Source organism: Poecile atricapillus, chromosome 5 (genome assembly GCF_030490865.1).
Source record: "Poecile atricapillus isolate bPoeAtr1 chromosome 5, bPoeAtr1.hap1, whole genome shotgun sequence".
Taxonomy (NCBI): domain Eukaryota; kingdom Metazoa; phylum Chordata; class Aves; order Passeriformes; family Paridae; genus Poecile; species Poecile atricapillus.
Genome location: NC_081253.1, coordinates 19,709,776 through 19,734,604, shown reverse-complemented (window position 1 = coordinate 19,734,604; position 24,829 = coordinate 19,709,776). Strand labels below are relative to the sequence as shown.

The following is a 24,829-nucleotide window of genomic DNA, read 5'->3' as shown; positions in this document are numbered from 1 at the left end:
TTACTTTCACTTTGCCTCAGTACATACAGTGTCTGTACAAAGTAGAGCTGCAAGCATACGCTAACAATAGCAGTGCAGATGTGCTACCTGGAGATGACTGCTGCACAATTGGCGCTGCTGACCCACACGCAGGAAGGAGCCTGGAGCTAGCAAGGCTGCTGCTGCTGGAGTGAGGCAGTGCTGGGCTCAGCTGACAGAGCCAACTAAGCAGCTTATGTGGTGTGTGAGCCCTGCTGAGAAGCACTGCGCATGGAAAATTAACGTGGCACTAAATTGTTACCCTTGCTGCAAGGAAAAGAAGATTACCAGCTGTGCCAGTCAAGTGAAATGAAACAATTGAACTTCTGGGCTCCATCTTACACTATACAAACCAACTTCATTTGTTTACATTAGAAATAGAATATTAAATATTCTTCTAATTCCTATGTACCAAAACCAAAAAAGCCTTTCATGATAGAACACAGCAGCACTGGGGATACTGAATTAGACAAACCAAAGTGATACTTATCTATCTCTATCACTCCATCACTTCCTCTTTCCCTCTTTACCTTCCAATCTTCAAGCACATCCATATATTAAAAAAAAAAAAGCAATTTTCCATATTCCTGCATTTTCTTATTTGGATTTCAGTTCCTTATTTTGTACCACTATACAAATATTACCATGGTATACCAGAAAATTATTAAAATTGTTATAAATGTTCCCAAAATAAGTAGTAAATAACATTTTAAATAAGTCCTATAAGTAATTATCACAATTATTGTTGATTCATTGTAAATTAATTATATGTCAAGTAGTCAAATTTTACCAGCTGTGAGTAATTTATTTTTATTTTTAACTCATCCAAGGGAAATATTCCTGAGACCATTAGACTGCTCTGGCAACAGGCTAGATTTGTAGGGAAATGTAATACCTTTTTTTGGATCAAATGATATAGTAAGGAAAAACAGACAGGCTTTCAAGCACACAAATCTTGCTTTTATACCATTACACCATCACAAACTCAGTACTGCTCATAGTAATATAATTGACACATTTTGCTCCTGACTAGTAAGTACATCTACTACACACCTCACACAGATTTTCAAATGGTCTTTCACAAAGAAAGCAAAAACTAAGAGTCAACTCCACCCTCCTAAGTAAACATATTTCATGTAGGCAGCTCAGTGCAGACCCATGTTGTATTGAACTGATTTTCTCTGATGTTTTGGGCTTGTTGTTTTGATTTGTCTTTCAAATATTTAAACACCCTACATGAAAGCTTTACAATCCCTCCATAGCTGTTAAAACAAAATAGAAACAACTCCTCCACATCCCTTCACAAGACTACAGCTATGTCATGTATGTTACTGGCAGTGTTCCCTGAGGTTCCCTGGCAGAGGTTTCCTCCAGCTGCCTTGTACTTTTTCCCTTGCCATGCTAAACCTCCCAGGTGGATGTCTGCTCTCCTGGAGCCAAAGGAGGAGGGGATGCATTCTGCTAGACTCTGCTTTTGAGGGAGAGCTTGCTGGTGCTGTCCCACTGTGCTCTCTGCCTCTCTTGTATGTAATGTCCTTTAAAGTTTGAAACCTCTGTATTCCAATTCAGCCTTCTAAATCCACTGCTTTTGTTATGGCCTTTAAGCAACTTCAATACAACTCCTTACTACAGCAGTTTGTTAAAGCTTCGGTTTGAGAGTCACAGAAAAAGAAGAAAGCAGGGGAAAAACCGGGACAGAAAAGGCAATTTCCTTAATTTCTTTAAAGAAATATAAATCTGTATTTAGAAAAAGAAATCTTTTTAAAAATCATCTGTCAGCTCTCAGAAGGTGGCATCTCAGAGCCACAGGCATTTCAATCATGTGCAGCCATTTAGAGACTTAACTGAACCTCACATTCTGCCACTGACCTGCTATAAGTTCTCAAGCGAATCAGTTCACTTCTATGTCCCTCAGTTCACCCATGCAGTCTTGCCTTATCTGTTGAGATCAATTGCTCCCACTCTTCCCCTCATGCCTTCCCACACTTACACTTCTGTAGTTGCTCTCTGGCATGTCTTCACCTAGTTCCACATGAACCACAGTGCTGCACTCAAACCTGGTGCTGCACTTCAAGAGGACAGCTAATATTTCCTAAAAATAATTGCCAGTACACTGCAGCATCCCAGCACCTTAACTTCCTGAAAAACAGGATGTAATTTCATAATGTATGTCAAGAGGGCAATTCCTTTTCACCCTAGGTTTAATATAATATTACCTATATGACAAATTATTTAATGCTTCTTACCTTTAACATTTATTTATTGCATTTATTATTTTTAGCTCATAAATGAGTAGAATTTTCAAATATTTCACTGTTGATTAATCATGATGCCACATACACATAAGTTCTATAAAAGCAGCAGCAGATTTTTCTATTTCCATCTGTAAAGTTTTATTCTAAGGACAATTGTTTGGGGATTTTTTGTAAATCGTGCTTTCAATCTTATCTCATGTACTGTAATTTACAAAGTAAAAAGACTATAAAATTGAAAAACTGTAGTAAGAGATAATTTAATATTTCTCTCTTATCATTAATTACACAGGAATTGTTATTATACTTTCACACAAGATGTTAAAATATTTTCAAAACTTTCCTTATTAGAGAAGGTATAATATTATTTATTGCAAAAAAGCATACTTTTCCACTCTACAACTATTTTCAAATGGCTTTCAGGCAGAAAAGAGTGTATATATTCTTGAAATCTATATCCTATTTATACTAAATGGCAGATTCCTACAGTTCATTATAAATCAGCATGTACAAAATTCCTTGCTTAGGTGGCAATTAAATGTACAGTGAAATTGTGCATATGCAAAAAGCTAATTTTAGCTAATTGACCTTGAATCTCTTGCTGTAAGCAAAGAGCTGACAAATAGGATAGACTGAAATATGACAAGATGAGACTAAACTAAATTGCTTCATGGGAATGTATCACTATACTTGTTTAGAGTTAATTAAAAACATGAAAGATGGAAAGGGACTTTTTACAAGACCATGTGACGGAATAAGTGGGAATGGATTCAAACAGAGAGAGTAGGTTTATATTAGATATTAGGAAAAAAACTATTTACTGTGAGGGTGGTGAGGCACTTGAACAGGTTGCCCACAGACACTGTGGATGGTCATCCCTGGAAGTGTCTAAGGTCAGGTTGGAAAGGGCTCTGAGCAACCTGGTCAAGTGGAAGGTGTCAAACCCTAGTGCAGGGGACTTGGAAATAGATGATCTTAAGGTCCGTTCCAACCTAAACCTATTCAATAAGACTAGGTTAGTGATGGGATAATTCTTTTTATGCTGTTTTCCCAATTCAGTATTTAACTACACATTAAATATATTTACAATTCAATGAATTTTTTCACAAATTCTAAGACCTTTATAGGTTTTAGAATTTGTGAAATAAATGTCAACTTCAGCAGAAAAGTTGCTGTGAGGTTCTGTAAAATTGTATTTTTCTCTTTGTATATTTTTAAATTACATTAATGCAAGTTACTTATTGAGGTGCTTTTTCACCAGCTAGTTTTGTTAATTTTTCATTAGATTGTACAGACACACAACTTCATACTGAAACAATGCAAATATTATTCATTGTTTCAGGATTAGACTTATTTCACACACACATGATCAGATTTAAAGTTTAAAAAGAATGCAAAGGAACATTGGAAGAAGAAAGACAATTTAAGCTATTCACCTAGTGTTCTAACAATTTGGAAAATTATTCCGATCCTCAGATGTACTTAATTTTATCCCAGGAGAATGCCTTGATTCAGCAGAAGACAAGGAAACGTGTGTCTGAGGCAATCTTACTAATCATTACTTCCTCCTGCCAGCATGGTAACAAATATTCAAAACACAGAGCTGAGACAGCTTTAAATAATATTGTGACATCAAAAACATCTCTGAAAATAGGAAAACAGACCAAATATTTTACCTGTCATTAACTCATTATTACAGAATTCATGTATCTTTACCACAATATCACAACCTTTCCCATGGATGTGTCTGATATGTCATATATCAACACGTAATCCTTCAAAGCATCAACCATGCTTTAATTATGTTCCTTTTAAAATATAAGTATACATTTACCAGTGTCAATTTTTTAGCAGTTGTCAGTAAAATATAACAGCATATTCCCAGCATATTCCCTGCAGTTTTAAATTAACTTCAGCATCTCTCCAGTTCTTTCTGACTTCAACTATCTTTTCCTATTTCCATTCTTGAAATTAAATTTGGACCAAATATGTACATTTGTATATGTACATATATACACAAGGAGCACATAATCTTGAGTGTGATCATATGGAATACATAGGACAATGAAGGGATCAGACCCAGCCAGCAGACAGGGCAGGTCCTGCCTGCTATACCTGACCTCCTTTTTTGGCCAGGTCATCTGCCTAGTGGATGAGGGAAAGGCTGTGGATGTTGTTTACCTGGACTTGATGTCCAATCTCCTACAGCATACTGCTGGAAAAGCTGGGAGCACATGGCTTAGACAGGTGCGCTCTGCACTGGGTTAAGAACTGCCTGGATGGCAGGCCCAGAGAGTGGTGGTGAACTGTGCTGTTGCATCCATTGTGTCTGGTCTCTAGAGCTGTCCCCCAGGGATCAGTGTAGGGCCTAGTCCTGTTTAATATCTTTACTGATGGTCTGAATGAGGGGATTGAGCATGCAGCACTATAGGATGGGGGCAGAGTGGCTGGAAAGTGGCCCAGTGGGAAAAGACCTGGGGATGCTGGTTGGCAGCAGCTGAACACGAGCCAGCGTGCCCAAATGGCCAAGAAGGCCAGTGGCATCCCAGCCTGTATCAGGAATAGTGTGGCCAACAGGGCCAGGACAATGACTGTCCCCTGTACTCAGCACTGGTGAGGTCACACCTCGGGTGATGTGTCCAGTTTTGGGCCCCTCAGTTCAGAAAGGACATTGAGATGCTGGAGTGTGTCCAGAGAAGGGCAATGAAGCTGGTGAAGGGTGTGGAGCACAGGTCCTGTGAGGAGCAGCTGAGGCAGCTGGGGGAGTTTAGCCTGGAGAAGAGGAGGCTCAGGGGACCCCATCACTCTCTACAATCTGCTGGACGGAGGGTGTAGCCAGGTGGGGGGCAGCCTCTTTTTCAAGGTAATCTGAACCAGGACAAGAGAACATGGTCTTAAGCTGTGTCAGGGATGGTTTAGGCTGGACATTAAGAATTTCTTCACAGCAAGGGTGATTAAACATTGGCATGAACTGCCCAGAGAGGTGGTGGAGGCACAATCCCTCAGGTTCTTAAGGAAAGACTAGATATGGCACTTAGGGCAATGGTCTAGGTGACATAATAATTGGTCATAGGTTGGACTCAATGATCTCAGAGGTCTTTTCCACCCATTTGACTCTGTTATCTTGTGGTATTCTAACTGAGCTTGTTTCAAGAGTCAAGTTTTCAGCTGGATCATGATAATCTAACCATATGTGTGGAAAAAGAAATCTCCAATTCTATTTGAACTGGGTTTTGCTTAGTTGTGCACTGGAAGTTGAAAACCAGACATGTTAATGGTTAGAATCACGAATATAAAGGCAGTTCAGTACAAAAGCTTCAAATCTGATTCATCCTGCTAGCACATAACACAATTTATTTCAGTACAATAGAAGCAGATTTTAGGTAAGTGCTTTAAGTGTTTGGTAATAGGCAACTTTAAACATACTAACACTATCCTGTCTTATTTATCTTTTATTGGTATGCTTGTATTCAGTGTTTCAGTTTCTGAGAGTCTATGTTTTTAAGTATGAAACAATATTAATTAGGTTAAACAACAATTATTCATTTTCAGTGAAAAGCTTTAAAGCTGCTCTCAAACTAACTTATCCTTGTCACATTTCTCTGTTGCTTCCTCACAGCCTAATTTTTACCAGTATTTTCATTTTTCAGCAAAATTTTTGTGACTCACAAGCTCTGCTCAAAACAAATGTGCAAGGACAGATCTTTTTGTGTCCTGATACTGCTAAACAAGCCTCAGAATCATGAGAAAAAAAGAGCTAGGATGCTTGAGTCACCCAAAAATTAAGCAGTTAAGCTGCTACTTTGAGTGCTGCCAGTAAGAACATTGAGTTGAACACCTTCCTTACACCACCCTCAGTCACCACTATTTTCCTCTGAACCTTTGCTATTTCAAGTACTGTGCCATATAATCCCTTTGATACGTTTTGCAAACTTAATCTTAAAATATGGTTTTCTTCATTTTACAGACTGTTTGTGACCCAGGCTGATCTAGCAATTCCACTTTCCAGTGTATTTGTCTCCTGTTTATATCTAGTTATTCCTATCTGTCAGCTTGGAACATCCTGCATCATTCTTCTCTGGGTTTTATGTTCCTGGGGTTTACACTGGAAAATATTTCCTGTCAGCTTTATTATAAAACACTACTGTAGTGTCTCCCTTCAAGCTTTTTCATCTCCCCTCTTCACTCTCCCTTCAGAATAAATCCATCTTTCTCACTGCCAGATGAGATCCCATGATTATCTTATGAATTGACCGAGGTACCTATGTTTCATATGTAGACAGTTAAAGTCCATTTAAAAAAAAGCCTTCATGCTTTCTATTTCTCTGATAAGCAACATTTCATTCCTCTGCACTTACTTTATGATATTTTGGGGCTTGATATAAATTATCCTATGTCAAAAACCTTTAGGCAGGAAGATTTTTTTGCAAGTGAGTGCAAAAAAGTGAGTTAAGTGCCTTTTTAGTGTTTACTGATCTCACCACAACCTCATCTAGAAAATACTCTTCCTAATAAACTGTTACCTAAGCACACCTTTTATTTTTTTTGCAGTTCTAAACTCCCATCTTTCACATAAAAAATTTGGTGCATATTTTAAAAATACCAGAAATATCTCCTCAGAAATGAAGTAAATTGCATCTTTCACATCACTTGAAACCTGTCATTTATATGAGCAACTGCAGTGACTTGAGCAAGCATGTTATGCAACCTGTCATTTAAACGCCATTTCAACAACAGCATAATGGATATCTAAGCACCTTACAGCTGTTTTGCAGATTGGCAAGGAAGCCTGGCATGTCTCACACAGTCATTTAAATGTGATATGGGTTACTATGGTTATGGTACTGACTTGGTTCTTCCAACAGATCTTTTCAAAAGAGGAAGTATTCAAAGCTACACCTGTTCCTCTTTGATATGCCATGTACATAACATACTTTGGTTACATGTGTGCTGTATTTTCAGGTCAAAATTTTTCAGATCAAAATATGATCTAAAATACCTGCTTATCTCATTGGCTTTCTGCCACGAGAATAAATACCTTCAACATAGCAGGGAAAATAAATTTGGTATGATTACTGCCCTTGATGGCAATTACTCAAGCAAAACAGTATCATAAAAATAACCTTTAATAATCCATGTTCAATAAAATCTTTCATAATATGTCCATTATTATCTATAGAATTATTTTATAGACATCTCATTTTAGAAATGTCTTCAACCAAGGTGATTCCATAAATAATGCTTGCACAGTGGTTTCTAAGGTACCTTGTGTCTCCTTTGTGACGTAAACTGGTTGTTATGGAGATGGTGAAATATCAACCATTCTTTGTGAGACTGTGCAAGATCAATTTTAGACCCCTTACGGCAGTGTCTTTTCTCTGCTCAGCTATAATCAGCCTTCCTTAGCAACAAAAATAGAGGCATAAAAAGTATGAAAGGTTTTAAAACAAATGTTTGCATGATACTTTTAACTCTTCAACGTACAGAAATAGACCTGTGTGCATTTGTAATAGATAAATTCCATCCCAAATTCCCTAAACTTCATGTGGCCTTTAACAGAAAAGAGGCTTATACTGTTGCAAAGGCTTAACAACTTACAAATAGACAGACCACTCCTGTTTCAATTCTTGTTTTTAAATTTCATAATCCATATCTTTCAGAAGTATTTTGTGTTCCTTAAAGCAGGGTGGGAAAAGATTGATATCTTTCACCCCCAAGTTTGGTAAAGTACAAAATTTTGTTCAACTATGTTAAAACTTTTTAGAGCTTCATGAAATAGAAGGCAGAGGGTTATGTCTGGGTACTAGTATGTATAATTATGTAAGTAAGATACTTAATATGGGCTAAGATACCTGTGCACTATTTTCCTCCATTTTTTAATCAATGCTGGCCCATGTGACTAAGTTTAAAGGTCCCCAGCCAACAATTAAGGTTAAAGAACACATAGATCAGTCAGGGTTTTGCAGTGTGCAAGACTATAGCAAGACTAGAAAGAAGGAATTCCTCCTTCTGCCTCCAGTCCATATTTACATCATGGACGAGCACCCCAAAACATACAGTATTTAACTGGAAAGTCATAACATTCTTAGGACTCCCAGTTATTTGTAGGTTTGCTGCACTTTTCTGGAAACACTACAGAAACTAAAATAATGATTATTAGAAATCCATTTTGTATACTCTAAAAGTATATTATTTTTAATGAACAGAGGACAAGATGTAAGGCAGAAACACAGCCATAAGGGAAGGAAGAAAAGATCCCCTTTTACTATGGGGAAGTGGCAACAATGTGTGCATTGCAAAGAATGGAGACAAGCCAGTCAGGCGCCTTTGCCTACCTCAGGTGCCATCCAAAAGGGTGTTCCCACTGAGGTGTTTCTGCGCAGTCGTGTGCTGGTGAGCTGGGCTGAAACACCTGCAACAAAACAGATCAAAGAAACTTGGCTTCAAACTCATTGTCATTTCGGTAAGTTTGTTCCAAGTATCTGGAAACAAAATCCAAACCTGTGAGCACAAGCTGCAGAATGCCTGGCCAAAGTAGGTGCAAATTATTTGTTTGATCAATTCCAGCTCACTGTTTTCTTCAGCGTTTCTGAGAGATTTTTTTTCTCTGAATGATTCTCAGTTTGAAGCACTTTTATTCAAACTCAAAAATTCAATTGTCACATAAATATCTCAGATTTCTTTCTGCTGTTTTAATAAGTAAAAATGGGAACTATTAAAATTACAACTTGACTTCAAAACTCGTGTTTCAGAAATGTACTGCCCAAATACCACAGACCAAAAATTTGTTCACTAACCTACTTGCAGGGGCTCCTGTTCAATAAAACACTTATGCACTTGCTTAAATCTTTCCCTAATGAGAAAAGCTCAGAAGCTCAAACTCACACTGCAGCTTGTACTTAGGGAATTAAGCACATACTTAAAACAAAACATTAGCTTCAGAGCTTTGCTGACTGGGCATGAACTACTGCAGCACAACTGAAAAAACCAAAAGAATGAACTAGAGTGCAATCAAACGATGTTAACAAATCAGAATGAACTTTGACAGCAAATCTTCTGTGCTCTGGTCAACATATAATTGAATGAATTCAGTTCAGTAGCATTCCAATGAGGTGACACAAAGCCAATATTGAATTAGAAATAAATTTTGCTTTAATATTTTTTAAAAACAAAAGCCACAGTGGTTTGCTCTTTTGGCATTACCCAGAGACAAAAACGAGCAGAAACACATATAAGACATATTGACTGCTGCCAATAAATAAAAACATGAGATTCATAAATTAAATTGTTTTCTGATTCCAACATTTAATTTTATATTTGTTTTTAATTTTTCAGTGTAATTGCAAGTCTTCCGTGAGTTCCTGAGTACCACTGGGAAACAGTTAATGGCCAGGATATACAACAAGCCTCTGTTCATTTCATTGTGATCTCTCTTCAGCCAGCTTAATTCATAGCTGCTATCTAGGGATATTCCAAAACAGTGTGCAATACCAAAGAGCTGAGAGAGGGAGAGCATGAACAAAAAAGAATTATAAACTGTAGACATTTTGAGTCAATTTACTGTGACCATCATTTACTTAAATATATTATGCTGTCGACAGCAGTTGAGGGAAGAAATGTGTGTCACACTGAAAAAAAAAAAAAGCTGTAAAGTCATGCAGTAAAGGAAAGAAAAGCCTCAATTAAAGATATCTGTGTAACCCTCTCTGTGGCTTAATATCTGTATGTACAGCCTCGAATACGAAGCAGCTCTTTTTAGATCAAGATTCTGTCTCATTTTTCTGGACTGAATGGATAACATTCACGGAATAGGTCATAATTTGATTGTTTTTTAACCCCACTGATTTGATTTCTTGTTTCCTATTTCATATATCCAATCCTATACTAAATTTGAAATTATTGTTTTCCTTTTCTTTTGACATATTTTCTTCCCCACTCACCAAGCAACAAATCTACTTAACATTCCCACAAAATGGCAGAGGATTATTAGTTCCAGGGATTAACCTAAAAATATCCAAAGCATCCACTGTGTTTGGGTACTTAATCTGAGATCTTTCAGTTTTCAGGCACTCCACAAGGCTAAAGTAGAGCTATAATAGATCTCAGCTGCAGTTCAAGAACACAGCTCTTCTGCAAAGCAGGACAAGATGTTTCAAACTGCCTATTGGGAAAATGAGGAACTGAGATTGATGTAAGTGACCCTCCAGCATCACAGAGAAACACAAGCAGAAGCAAGAATAATCTCCAATTTGATGTCATTCAACTGTCTCAACTGCAAGACCCTTCTCTTCCTGAATTCCTTGCAATTTCACTATTTATCTTTTACTTTCTGCAAAAAATGAGACAAACCAGTTCTACATGCAACATGACCCGTGACTCAGTCCTAAATCATTCTCAGAGACCGTTCTGTGGCTATAGCATTGGACAAGACAGGAAAAATAGCAACTTAATAAAAGCTTGGTGCCTGACATTTCTTTAGTCAGAAAGCCCATAGATATATGGGCATTTCTTGGCATTTCCTAACTGTTAAACAGTAAAGAATACTCGAGATTTAAGTCTCATTTTTTTCTGAGCCTGTCATATCTGTTGTGATTTTCTAATGCTACTGGACTAACTTAGAAAGTAGGAGAAAACCCCTGAAACCTAAACATGGAATCAGAGAGACCCATGGGACACCAGAAAGATTGGGAGTCTCAGTTTCCTTGCCATTTGGGGTGGCAGTACACAGGTCTATCTTAAGGCCTTTAATACATCTGATAAAAATATTTTGCTCTGTGGAGAAAAGCAAACTTTTCCAACAATGTAGTCAAACCAGATTAGGCTGCCAAAATTCCCCAGAATGAGAAGGGATCTTCCACTCTTCTATTACATCAGGGACTCACTCCATGTTTTGCTTCAGGTCTTATGTTTCCCCTAGCACTATTTTAATTGCTGCCTTTACTATTCAAAATAATGAATTTCTGTCCCTAGAAGATACTAAGGAATCTCGTATGTGCCAGCTTCCTTTAGCATCTTAAATATACAAATATGTGTGTTAAATTTATAGTACTGTGTCATCACCAGTATACAATTTTATTTCCTCTGCATAAATTTAATATTTTACAATTTTTTAAAAACATTATTTGCAGATTTTTTTTTGACATATCATTCTACCCTACTCTCACTTCATGAACATTTTTATTTACCTTGGTGCATTGCTAAACAAACATATTATTCACACACTATTTTCAATGGTGATGACCTTATGCATTATATGGTTTCATTAATAAATCATATTACTAATTATCTGCTTCTGTTACCTTTAATAAAGTTGTCCACTCCCTTGCATACATATCTGAGGGACTAAAGCATTTATTTTATTTTTTCTAAGTGTGTGTTCAAAGGAATAAAAATTGGACTTTAAATCTATTGCCAACTCCCTTTCTATCACCCTCCCTATCTTTCTCCTTGTTTCTTATGACGCATCTAGACTAGCAATGCTCAAACTTAAAAAGCAATAATCACAAATTAAATGGATGTTGAGTTTTGGACCCAAGGGACTATTTTACCTTCTGCTCAGATGGGAAAAAATATGCTTAAGGCTATCAAAAGCCATTTCAGAAATAATGTTTCCTTTTCATATGCAAAAGGCAGAATATCTAAATTTAAATTAGAAGGACAACTGCCCTGAAATTGACATTTCTTCTGAAATGCAAAAGAGCTTTGTAAATAAAATGCTAGCTTCAGAACTTTTAAAAATTAGTAAATTATGTTTAAGCTTTTAACAATTAAAACTCTACTGATTCTTAGTTAGAATTTTTATTCTTGCTGTAATCAGGTTTCTATTGCATTTTCCTTCTTAAAATAATTCTGAGTATGCTTCTGAAAAAGCCTTGCTGTGACATTCTGCCTTCCCAGGGGAAAGTAAGCAGATGCCTTTAGCTAAACTGCATGTATCAAGAAAACAAAGGGTAAGTGGTCATTACCAAAGTCAACGAGCTTGACTCCACCTTCTGTTGTCAGAAGAATGTTGTTCCCTTTCACATCACGATGAATGATCCGGTTATTGTGTAAATGCTGAAGGCCCTATATACCAGCAATAACAAAAATAAGTTTATTCCCTTATCTAAAAACAATTACCCTGCTATTAGGGAAGGTAATGAAGAAAATCTGTGCATACTCTAAATAAACAGCTGTCCACTGGATTACATGCCTTTATACAACCCCTGCTGTTGTAACAGCCCATGTAATATTGCTCACATTACCATACTTTATAAATGGAAAATATAAGTATGTGATACGTGAGCTGCACCCTCTGCTGTCATTACAAGCCCAAGGAACATCCTTACCAAGAGAGCACCATATAAGATGTATGAGATTATAGCTTCATCCAACCTTCGGCCGCACTTCAGCAGGCCCTTGACAAGCTCTGTGACAGAACCTCCATTGCACAGCTGGAAAGGGCGCAGTTGGGAGGAGGGAAAAAAAGAAAGACAAGTCCTCAGTTACTCAATATACTTGTTTAGGCTATAAACACCTACTATGCAAAACTGTGCTAGAACACAAGTCTGGGAACAACAGAACTCATTCTATTTGTGATGTTAATACAAATCACAGCAGCCTGAGTGAGGGGAGGGAAAAGAAAATTGAAAATTATAAAGTGTAATTTATAAAATGGAACAAAAAAGATAAAAAATATGAGAATAATATGAATAGGAGTGTATTTAAGTGTTAAAAGAGGATTCATAAATCAAATTTACATTATTTGAGTATTTTCACAACAATACATGCATTGCCTTTTGAAAAAATCCTCTTGTGCAAAGGTCAGACAGAAAAGATTGATGGTCTTGATAACTGGGAAGAAATAAATTAGTCATTTTCAACTTTCAATCCATCAATGTTCCTGATGGCAGGCAATATTAAATAGACAGAAGCTATATCTCTATACTCAGATTTGATGCCATGTGCTGTCAACAGTCGAGAAACATTCTAATCCAGAGAAGCAGCATCTTGCAAGCATTTTCTACTAATGGGCTGCTAAATATCAAAAGAAGAGGAGAAAAGGTAAAATTAGCATCTTTGTAAATCAATGTTCTCATCCGCACCTTAAGATTACTTTTTAAGTAATCTTAATATCATTAATCATTAAGTAATCATTAATACCATTTTAAGCAGGTATTAATATCCATTCTTTCTCCTCTCTCTTTCCTCTTATTACCTTCATATTCACAATTGTATGACCAAAAAAGAAAAAAAGATGGGAGAATTGACTGCCTTTCTCACACTGAATTTTCTCCTCTATGCTGGTTTTTGTGGCCAGCACCCAACATTTCTGCCACAGAATCACATGCATTTCAACACAGGTTCATTTAATGTTATCAGTTTAAAATACCACAGTATAAATCAGGAGACTAGTATGAAGTTATACAAATTATCACGATTTGCATCTTTCAAACAGTTTTTATGAAAAACTGTGTATCAGTTCAACCAGTAATTTCTGTTATATGCTAATAATTATTGCTAATCTCCCCTTGCATCAAAAAAATTTCACTAGACTAGAAGACTGAGTTCATGGAAAGGACCTTGAAGACCTTTCATCACTTGATACATTGATAAATTCTGTAGGAATTTGACTTTCATTTTTAATTTGTTAGTACCGAACATTTTTCTTACCTTTCATAAATTTGTGGGACCATTCAGGTCAAGATCAATGACCAAATGTATTTACATGAAACTGCATGTTTTTCTTCCCATAGCTAACCATTTGCTGACAAGTCATTAAGCTAAAGTTTTCTTTGTATTGCTTTCACTGTATGAAATGCTCTGTTTAGAAAGACTATACTAAATTTATCTCTAGCCCTCAAAAAAATAAATAAAAATATGCCCTAATTTAAAAAAACCCCAAGCTGGTTGCAAATGAAAAATAACAGACTGACAGCTGTTTGGTAGGATATGGTAAATGAATGCCTGACTCAAAAATATATCCCACAAACACTACTGCAGCTGTCTGTGATATTTTTGAAACTCAGCAAAGACCTTGAACAAAATGAATATGAAAACTTTGTTACCACTTTATGCTTAATGGTAATTCTTTAAAAGGTGGAGAGATGCACACTGAGATGAAAAAGTAGAGAAGTTTGCTTTACAGTTGTCCCAGACTTGCATTATCATAAAATTACTAAAGGTGTCCACTTTTGCCACCCTTCCTTATCACAAGCCCTTATCAAAGTAATGTCCTGCTTGTAGTGAGTAAAAATGGCAAAACTCTGCTTAAAGGAAAAGAAACTCCCCTTTTTATTGGAAGTTTTGGAAGTCATACATAAAATGAATGTATTTCATCAAAGACTCAGGAATCAAAGCCTGAATACTTTGTATACTCCCTTCTAATGAAAATGCGCTGTTAAATTATAATATCACACTATGCATGCATAAATCTGCTGTAAATTCCAAGGCAAGGAATAGTTTGGGTTGTCAGTTAAATTTTTCCATATAAGGAAAATACATTTTTTATAATGTCAAATTTCTTCCAAACTTTGGATTATGTGCACCAAAAGCTATCTAAAATGCACATACTTAATTGATAGAGTCTACACACACATATAACTTGCTCAAATTCTACATGTGGTTTTATTTCAGAGTATATGATGATTTTGCTCTATAAAATTCTGTCATTTGGCACTTAATGGATCTTTAGAGACAAGACTCTTCTATTAAAAAAGAAAACACAGAGGAAATCAAGCCCAAACTCAACACAAAGCCAGCATGCATACAAAGAAACCAACACCAAATTAAAAATACTAAGGTAATTTTTCAGTAGTTTGAGATTTAAGAGGAAACACAATCAGAAGTTTTAATTTGAGCTACATATTGCTCCAGTACATAGAAATTAGATCTGTTGGGACTCCACAGCTTGTAGTGGAAATAAAGATTCCCTATTCTGATGGCAGTCATCATTCAAGAATGGGGAGTGGAATTTTTAAAACAATCAATAATTAATAAGTGAATCCTACTTTTTTCCAGTCAAGTTATGAAAGAAAGAAGTGCTTCACTAGTTTGTTACTGCTCATCAGAGCAGTAACTGCCTGTGCAGAGTTCTGCATCCATTATGCCTGGAAAGAAATCCTCATTTTACAACCACTTTGGCAGTTACTTAACTGGAAACAAGACGACCAAAATACATTTGCCATTGTAAGAGTACTGATTGCCACTGAACAAGAAGAGTTAATAGAAGGCATTTCTGTTGCTAGGTTTCCAACAACAACCAGCCAGCCCCCAGTTTAAAATTACCATAAAACAGATTTTCCCATTACACTTTCACTGTTCACTTTTGCAGTAGGCAGCTTGTTAACTACCCTCCATCACTACTTCATCATCTTTTGCATTCCCCTCAAATGCCTGAGTTCCCCAAAAGCTTAGATAAATGTCTTATCTAATGTTTCCTCTAACAAAAAAAAACCAACAAAAAACAACCAACAAAAAAACCAAACCAAACCAAACCAAAAAAAACCCTGAAAACCTGCTTATTTTGGAGGCAGAATGTAGCAATTCAAACAGAAATTATATGCAAGAACCATTCCCTATTAAACAAATTTGGAAGTTTGGATGTGATTGTCAATAGTAGGCTATGACACATCATCTGTCAGAAAATCATGAAATCCCATGACTCTTATAGCAATAACAGACAAAATTCCAACCACATTTAGTAAGGCAGGATGTAATATTGTCAAAATGTTTTTACCTCAAGTACTAGCCAGAGCTGTCCTCCCACATATTGATCTGCTTTGTAAAACATCCCATAAAATCTAACAACATTAGGATGATTGGGAAGAAACTGCAAAATATTATATTCAGCTTCAATTTCTTCATCTACATCCTAAACAAAAAACACAAATATACAGAACATATAATGACAGTGACTCCAAATAAAGCAAGAATGAACTCTTGTGGATAGAAAGAACTAATTTTATCTTAGTTTGTACTTCTAAATAGTTTTACTTTAATGAACATAAAAAGTACACTATACTGGACATTTAATGCATATAGAATTGTGCCACTTGTGCTCTTCTTGCACACAAAAAAGTGAAGCCTGTGTAAATCGAGCAGTTGCTATTCAAGAATTCTTTCAGTACATAATACACTTCACAAGAAAATTAAAAATCATACTTAACTCTCCACAGTTGTCCAAGTAAGAAATTCACACATGTATGACTTTTAACCTCTTAAAATCATGCATGTTTTTAACATATGAGCTAAATGTAAATGCACAAACCTTTGACTTATTCCTTTTTCTATGGTCATCAATAGGAATAAACAGAACAATCTCACTAAGCCTCAAAGGGGCCACCAATAAAACCAAATACATTCTTATGATAAAAAACATACAACAGAAAAAAACAAAGAGAGAAAAAACATCGACACAATACATAAGAACAGATTACTATGTACTTGTTAATGAAAGAATTCGCTGACATTTACAAAAAAGTGCTTGTAAGAGCATACAGGAAAAAACTCAGAAGAGTGCTTAAGCAATGAAACTATCCTCACTCCCACACAAAACTGACAATTAGAAAACTGAAACCTGTGCCTTCCACAGACGGATAAAAGAGAGGTCCCAATACCACCTGCTGCTCCAGCTAGGGTTAGGGTTATGCCTAGGGCTAGGGTTACGCCTAGGGTTAGGGTTCTGAAAACCACAAAGCTCAGAACTCCAGCCACTGTGTAACTACAATAGACCTGCCAAATTGAAAAGAAAACTGCCCCTAAATAGCTCCTCCATAACGTTTTGCATGGCAGCTGACTCTGCACCTTTCTTCTATACAAACAAAAGCGTGATGAATTTTAGTACTGGTTGATGATAGAATCATAACAATTTTTAGGTATATATTTTAGCCCAGCTGTCAAGATCCAACTCCAGCTTGGTCCAATCTTAACAGCTGGCAGTTAAATTTTGATTTGCAAAGTATGGCCTTGGTTCTCATCACTAGCCTTCACCATTAGCTTATGTGATGTTAGGGATTTAATACCTACTAAAACTAGAGCTGGCAGAGAACTAGCTCTGATGATCTGGGATGTGCTCTTCTCATTTTTTCTTAATTTTTTCCTCCCACTGCTATGTGATTATAAAAGGAAACTCTAAAATATCTTTAAGTTCACAGTGTTTTTGTGATAGGAGAAGTAACTCTTTCAGAGAATACACAGAACAAAACAAGAACATTAAGGTTAACACCATCTTGTATTTTCCCTGCCATATTGGGCCCTATGAGGAATGCCTTCTCATAATTTGCATGTTCCAAGCAAAGATAACTAAATTTGTTGCAGAAGAAATTACAAAGACCTAAAATAGAAACTAGGCAAACACTGTTGTCAAATAAGATGATGAAATTCTAAGACATTGTTCAGTTGCTGGTACTAAACTCCTTCTGTAAGTGGATTCTGTAAAACTGTTCCCTTCTGAATGTTCTCAATATCTTACACATTTGATTTATATTTCAACTCTAAGAATTCTTTTAAATTCACATTGAAGTTAAAATTTAACATTTTTTACTTACATTGACAGGATCCAGAATCTTTACTGCTGCCAAGCTTCCATCTTTCTTATTAGCAACCTTATAGACTTTACCATAAGTGCCTTTCCCAATAGTCTCTATAATTTCCCAGGTATCTGAGGGATCGGCTAATGATTCTAGTCCAATCATACTGGCATTATATTGAAACAATCCATACAATGGCTTCCTGGAAAATAAAGCAGACATACATACAGTGGGAAGCCCTAAGTAACTCAGTACTAGAGAAGGCATCTTATGATAAAGAAATCAAATATTGTCCTAATTTAAGAAGAAATTCACAAATGAGTAACAGACAGAAATGTAAGATCACTCAATGGAAAGAAAACACTGGAGACCACTTCTCTGTCCTTACTTTTGTGTATTATTTGCTTCAAATATAGCCCCATATGCATACCATTCTAAACACATTTTAACTGAACAAGTACTGACAAAATCTACCTCTTCCTCTATGCATACTCTTTTAATGGACATTTCACACAACTGAATTAACAGAGCTCATGAAATGAGATCCTATTTCTGGTTTTAAAAAGCTATGTCAGGGCTTTTCCATAAATTTGTGTAATGCTCTCTGGAGATTGCCAGACAGACATTCAGTAGGTATAGCCTCATTATGTCTGATAAATACAACAAGACTACATACAGCTAACAAAAAATAATACTGGGCTGGCTGGTATCAAAAAATACAAGCCAGCTTGAAAATGGGCAACAGGTACATCACTGGGATGATCTGTCATTGCTGAGATGCTTGTCAACAATTGCACTTGTCTCTCTCTCTGTATGCCAGTCAGAGTGTGTTATGGTTTGTTACACTGTCTGAATACCTCCAGAAGATCTACAGGGCAGGGAACTTGTTTCCCCAGACACTCCTGAGTGGATCCTGCAGCAAATGGACAACTGCAGCCTGTGTAAAGGGCTCCTTCCCACCCTGGAATTACATACATGGTAGGTTCTGGTGATTAGGAAAATGACGTTTCTAGAATTTCATGTAAAGTAGTGACAAGATACATACTTTCCCTGAACTAGAATTATAGAAAGGAAAGATGAAATTTAAGATGGTATTAGCTTAACTTTCTTAGATTAATCATTATTAGGGAAGCTCACTGGTTGATGGCTTCTCTGAGAAAGAAAATTTTTGCCCATTTGGAGGGGGATTATCTGTACGCTTAACCAGGAGACGTGAAGTCCAAGTGTGTCCAATCATTAGAGTGTAATTGTCACAAAGACAGCTGAAGACAATACCATCACTGACTGCAAAAGTTCCCAATTTTTGGAGATGGATCAACAAGCACCTCAAACATACACTTAAACTTTAAGGTTTGAGCCATTTCTTTCTAAACACACCTGATATCTGCAGATCTGCCAGAAATAATTTTTAAAAGTGGCTGTCTTACCTCTTCGCCATTTCTAGCATCAGTGACAACCAGAGAAAACCTCTATTTCCCTCCTTGGTAAACCTGTACTTGCACTAAAGCTGGTGCCAAATAATGTATGAAATTGCTTTGGTTTCTTCATCAAAAAGAAGGGGAAAAAAAAAAGAAGGGGAAAAATGGGGAGTTAAAAAAAAAAAAAGAAGCTAGATTCAATATAATTTATTTGCTCTAATAATGTAAGTGATTAGGACAGTTCCTCAATATTTGATCCAGTGCAGCATGCTGCAAATAAAGAAGAGTATTCTGAACACATAAACTTAGTACATCAACAGAGAAGCAGGTGAGGTGATTACAGAGGTGATTTCTGTGCAATCAGTGAGCAGACTGTACTACACGAACTGAAGCAGCAGCTACAGATATGGAGGTCCTGATAAGCCAACCTCAAGAACAAGGTTTGCTTGCAGGGTGGGTGTGGTGGAGAATACAAATACGTGAAGAGTTCCACCTCACAAAACAACCCCAACACAATGTACTGAGCACATGGTTTTAATACTTTACGTGAAACACTAAAGACATTCATGTTCAAAGAAACAGAGGAGAATAGACTGGAAATAGCTTTGATACAAGGAAAACAAAGCCAGACTGATATTTAGTTCTCTGTCACTAGAACAACTACCCTATCATGCAGATTTGCCAGAAATGCACAGCATTCTTTGTACCAACATAATATTATGATATGTCCCTCTAAGCAACTGTTGCAGATAAATACCTTTTTCCTTTAAAAAGAAAAAAATCTAAGCCCTATACTGGCTAGTAGTGGTCACACACAGATGGCTAGCTCAGAAGCAATTGTTAGAGAAATTAATCAACCAACAAAAGGCACAAGAAAATCAATAGTCAGAACAGCATCCTCTGCTACTCTCCTCCTGCTATTTCTCACTGGCTAGGTTAAAACAAAGAGAATGTCAATATCTTGAAATGAAGCATACCAAACAAAATCCATCAAGACACCATCCTATAACTTCTCAGTTGGACTCAGAAAGAGAGACTACAGAATGTGCTGTGGGTAGTTTTTTTAGGGATAAAAGCTAGTGATGGAAGAAGATGAAGGAGAAGGATAAAAGCATGTTCAAAAGCTATTATTGATGCTACAAAACTTACATACAAAGAAAGAACCATACTTCAGCTGATCACGTATTTTCACTAGGCAAACATAAGGGACAAAACAGGACAACCAGAATAGAACTGTTGTTATTTATAGATGAAAAGTAGATCCCCGAGAACACTCCAGCTAAATTCTGTTCACAGAACAAGTCTTGCTTGAATATACCAGCCATGAAATCAACCCTGGGTGTTCAAAATTGGAAACAGAACAGAAGAGGGAATCATGTTCTCCCTTTCCACATGTTCTAACTTAAACTTCTTAATGTTTTTATTATTTGTGCTTACATACACTCTCTTTGTCTACATAAAGTCCTTTAAATTCAGGAGCATCTTCATTATTTTCTTTTCTTTTTGTTCCTTTGTATGGATGGACTAGACACTCTAGGCTTTTAGACTTGTAGTATTAGCCCCAGGGTCAGAGCTGAGTGATAACCAGTGGCAATGGATTGTGTCTGGATGCCATCTCTGATGGTAACTGTGATTATTTGCTCCCTTGTCTTGTCTATGCTTCCAGTTCATCGCAGTACGAATCATGATCACATTCCTAGTATTAACCCTAATAACCTGACCAAAAACCAGCTACTGACCAGCATGGCAGAGAAATCTAAATGTTACCCAGTTTTCTAGAAAGAGAGAGAACAAGGAACACTCTACTCAAATGGTAAAAATTTTACACCACTACTCCTAAGTCAGTTCTAAACTGAAGGTACTTTTAACATAACCTTAACTCAAATTCTTGGATCAAATATTTGAATCAAAACCAGAAAACTCTCCATTAATATCCTGGAAAATGTATGGTAGGAAAGATGTATGTGCCTAGTCCAGACAATCCAGTACATTTTTTAATTTAGATTCATTGCATAATCATGTATTGCGTTACAGATGTTTGTCAGTAAACTGTTATTAGACCCTTATATTTATGAGAACAACATTAACCTTTGTCCAATAATGTTTGATCATTTTTGTATTGTCCATATAAATCAAACTACTTGGGGCAGGGGTGAATATATCATCCTGACCAGCCAGTTTCATAAATAGATAGATCCAGGATGTATGAAGGCAAAGTTAAAGTACAGCTTGGTCCTGACCAGATCCCCTGCAATCTTCTAATTGGGTGTGCATTTTCAGTTTTTCAGCCTGGCTGTGTCAGATTAGGAGGCACTCCCGACTTCACTGCTGAGTCACAAAGTTATTTTACTCCAGAACTCTTTAGCACCTCATTCTGTGACTCCCAAATGCCACAACACTCTTGATAAACTTCCATCGTTCATGGGGTACAGGTAACATTGCATCTTGGATGCTTCACAGCTGCACCTCCCATAAAAGTCAGATTTCTTCTGCTTCCCAGAAATTAATTCTGAAGTTGCTTCCCTCTTAACACAGACCCATGGCTCCAAGTCATCTCCATGTGAATGCAACAGCTATACCAGTTTCCTCCACCTCAAGCCATTTTCTAAATGAATTATATGTGCCAGCAGTGTAGTAATGGTCTTAAAGAGATCTGCTTAACATGAACAGAATGGGGTCATACACTTTAAGATAAATTAAACACTCCCTCAATCTACTGCAGAATCAATAACAGAACAAGCAACCACTGGGATTTTCTAGAGTAGGAAGGTCTTAAAGGTGAGGGTAAAGTCTAGTCATTCCATCTTTTTTTCCTGTAAATATTCTGTAATATTTCAGAAAGTTTCTTGGTGCTTTGATTCTTCTATCTAACTCATGTCAATGATATTATATTAACAATCAAATCTCTATTAGAATTATCCAATCCCACTCATTTCCAAAGGATTTTATAAATACAATATGCTTTATTCTGGTCTTCATAGTTGAATTTCTTTAACTGAATATGCGTAACAGCTGAAATCTAACTAGAATGAAAAGATTTTTAAAAAGTAATTCACAAAACTAAGAAAGCTAAAAAGCAACTTGTTTCATGAGGTAAACTAATCAATTTGATCAATCTGCATCTTTTACCCAAGATACTATCATAATAACTTTAATTGTTTTTCTTCTCTGGTATCTCCAAAAGAAAGTATCTGCTGTAGCTGCCACTGTTAGCACATAGGTAAAACAACCAAATCAGAATCTATCAAGAACAAAATTCAACCTATACCACTCCTCAGAGGTGACCAATTCCTCTAGCCTAAGTCTTTTATGAAAACTGTAAGAACTTTTTTATTTGGAGGATTTCTACTTCTTGGTAAAGTCTGGATACAATCTTCCGTGAGAAGGGATTTCTCAAAAAACCTCAAGACTGTTTTACTCAGGTTCAACATAAATATCCTAACATCACTGCTGACATTGAAAGCTAAGCAAAAAAACGGTCAAAGCATATGCAGACTGCATAATTAACAGAGATGACTAGTGTAGCAAATGTGCACTTCTTGCCAGTATGCAAAAAATATATTTTTCTTTTGTTGTCACAGAACTATAAAAATGTATTATTAACAGAAAATTACACTTCCAAGGTTTTCTGGTAGGCATGATGCATTTAAGAAAGTAACTGGGACTAACACAGAAAATTATATTCAGTGATGAAAGACCGAATGCTTTGCTGAGAATCAAATTATTGCAAAACATCATTTTCTGCACATGGTAAGCCAAGTATTTTTGAGAGTCATCCTGTGAGGTAAAGAGTATCTTGCTACAAAAACAGAAATAAAAAAAAACTTCTATTGAAATTTTGAGTACCTCTGAAAATAATGTCCTGGATCATTTGCAAAGAGTTACATACATTTCATGTATTTGACTGCTAATTAATCAATTACATGTCTTCAAGTCCACGGACCAAATGCTGCACAATTTTGTACCTAGTCAGTTAGCATGATTATTAAATTAATTAAATATTATTAAGCAGAAATTATTTTCCAAGACCAGATCCAAATATCTGAAAGCCTGTTAAGAAGAACTCAAACAATCAGTTCTCATCAGTGACATTCCTATTACAGAAATATTAGCTACTGAAACAGAATTTCAACAAGCAAAATACACTAAAGCAGTGAAAAAGCTAACACATCAGTTCCACCTCAAGCTGTGAACTCAGCTCTAAAATAAATCTTATAATCCCATGAGCCCATTCAGTTACAAACTACAGGTGGTAAAACAGGTGACTACCAGGTGCACTCCCCATGTGTGAAAAATCAATACCTGACGTTTTCTCTGCTCCCTTTGGTAGCAACGTAACAGGGCAAACAAAATACATTTGTTAGTGCTAAAAAGAAAGGATGAAGGGCTGCAACAGAATGATGACCCACAGACCAAAACCAGGCTCTTCACTGCAGTCTTAATCAGAAAGTTTGATAAGCTTTGTGTATGGACGAGGAAGAAGAAATCTAAGACAGATGTAGGATAAACTTTGGAATAAAATAACTGCAACCTTACATTAGTGACCTATTTTCTGAAACCAGCTTATCTTATATTGGATTTCTGTCCTGCTAAGCGTATCAGAATTCTTTAGCACCAAGATAGCTGCCTCACAGGGAGAGCTTGTTTCAGCCAATCCTGCACAGAACTGTGTGTTCCATGTACTCTTTCTCATGCCCAGCATTAGACAACAGTAGTGTGTGTCGTGTCTGTTATCTTAGGATGCGGTCATGGAGCTACAAATAAATTGGTTCAATCCTAGCAGCTTCGCTTCATTAATGCTAAAGATCGTTGTGACACTAATTGATACTGAGCTTGATCTATTTATCAAGTCTTTTACAAGCAGGAGCTGAAGAATTAAAGCCACTTCATCATTCACAGAGAGTGAGCAATAACTAACTTATTATTTTGAAGGGATCTTCTTATTGTTTCACAATATACCTTAATTGTATAATGCAATCCATCATAATTCCGTCACCATAATCCTCCAGTATTTATTTTACAGCTGTTTTATTCTAATGCAGATTTTTAATAAGAGATACTCTCTTTTATTCATAAGAAAAATAATAAACTATTAATCATGATATGAAGAATCTCTCTTAGCACTAACAATGACTTCTTGCTTAAGATGAAGCATTTTCCTCAGTGAGCTAGTTGTTATGCATTACCAGCATGTGTGCAGTAGCCTAGCATGACACCAATTTGCATAATTTCTCTCCTCTAACGGGCTTCAAAAATAATAATAGGCATATGAGAGAGAATCCATTATTTTAAACTTACTTCAGCAGCTATCTTCAATGAGCAGTTATCAAAAGAACCTCTGAAGAATTAAGTTTAATAAATTATAAATGTATAATTTGGGTTATGCTTTCTGGGCCTATAGCCAATAAGTTTAATTCTGTAACAAAGACCAAGGCAAAACCACCAAGCAATTGGCTTGATGTCTTCCCAGAAAAGAGGCAGGACTCGGATACTAAGCAAGTTCACAGATGATGCAAAACTGCAAAGAGCTGCTGACTCCCTCAAAGGCAGGGAGGCCTTGCAGAAAGACCTCAGCAAATTAGAGGGCTGGGCAACACCAACCATAGACAGTTCAGCAAGGGAAAGTGCCAGG

At 36.4% G+C, this 24,829-nt stretch overlaps 1 protein-coding gene across 4 annotated transcripts in view; it reads right to left on the bottom strand.

Annotated features, from left to right (window-relative positions):
- The window catches only part of MYO3B (myosin IIIB), a 197,414-nt gene that overhangs the window by 153,998 nt on the left and 18,587 nt on the right, over positions 1–24,829 (bottom strand). For all 4 annotated transcript variants that reach the window (XM_058840479.1, XM_058840480.1, XM_058840481.1 and 1 more), the window contains 5 exons: positions 17,798–17,981; positions 15,988–16,122; positions 12,599–12,703; positions 12,236–12,335; positions 8,606–8,682 (listed from right to left, as the gene is read on the bottom strand). In XM_058840479.1, coding sequence (XP_058696462.1) covers positions 8,606–8,682; positions 12,236–12,335; positions 12,599–12,703; positions 15,988–16,122; positions 17,798–17,981 — 601 coding nt within the window. The remainder of the gene's footprint in view (positions 1–8,605; positions 8,683–12,235; positions 12,336–12,598; positions 12,704–15,987; positions 16,123–17,797; positions 17,982–24,829) is intronic.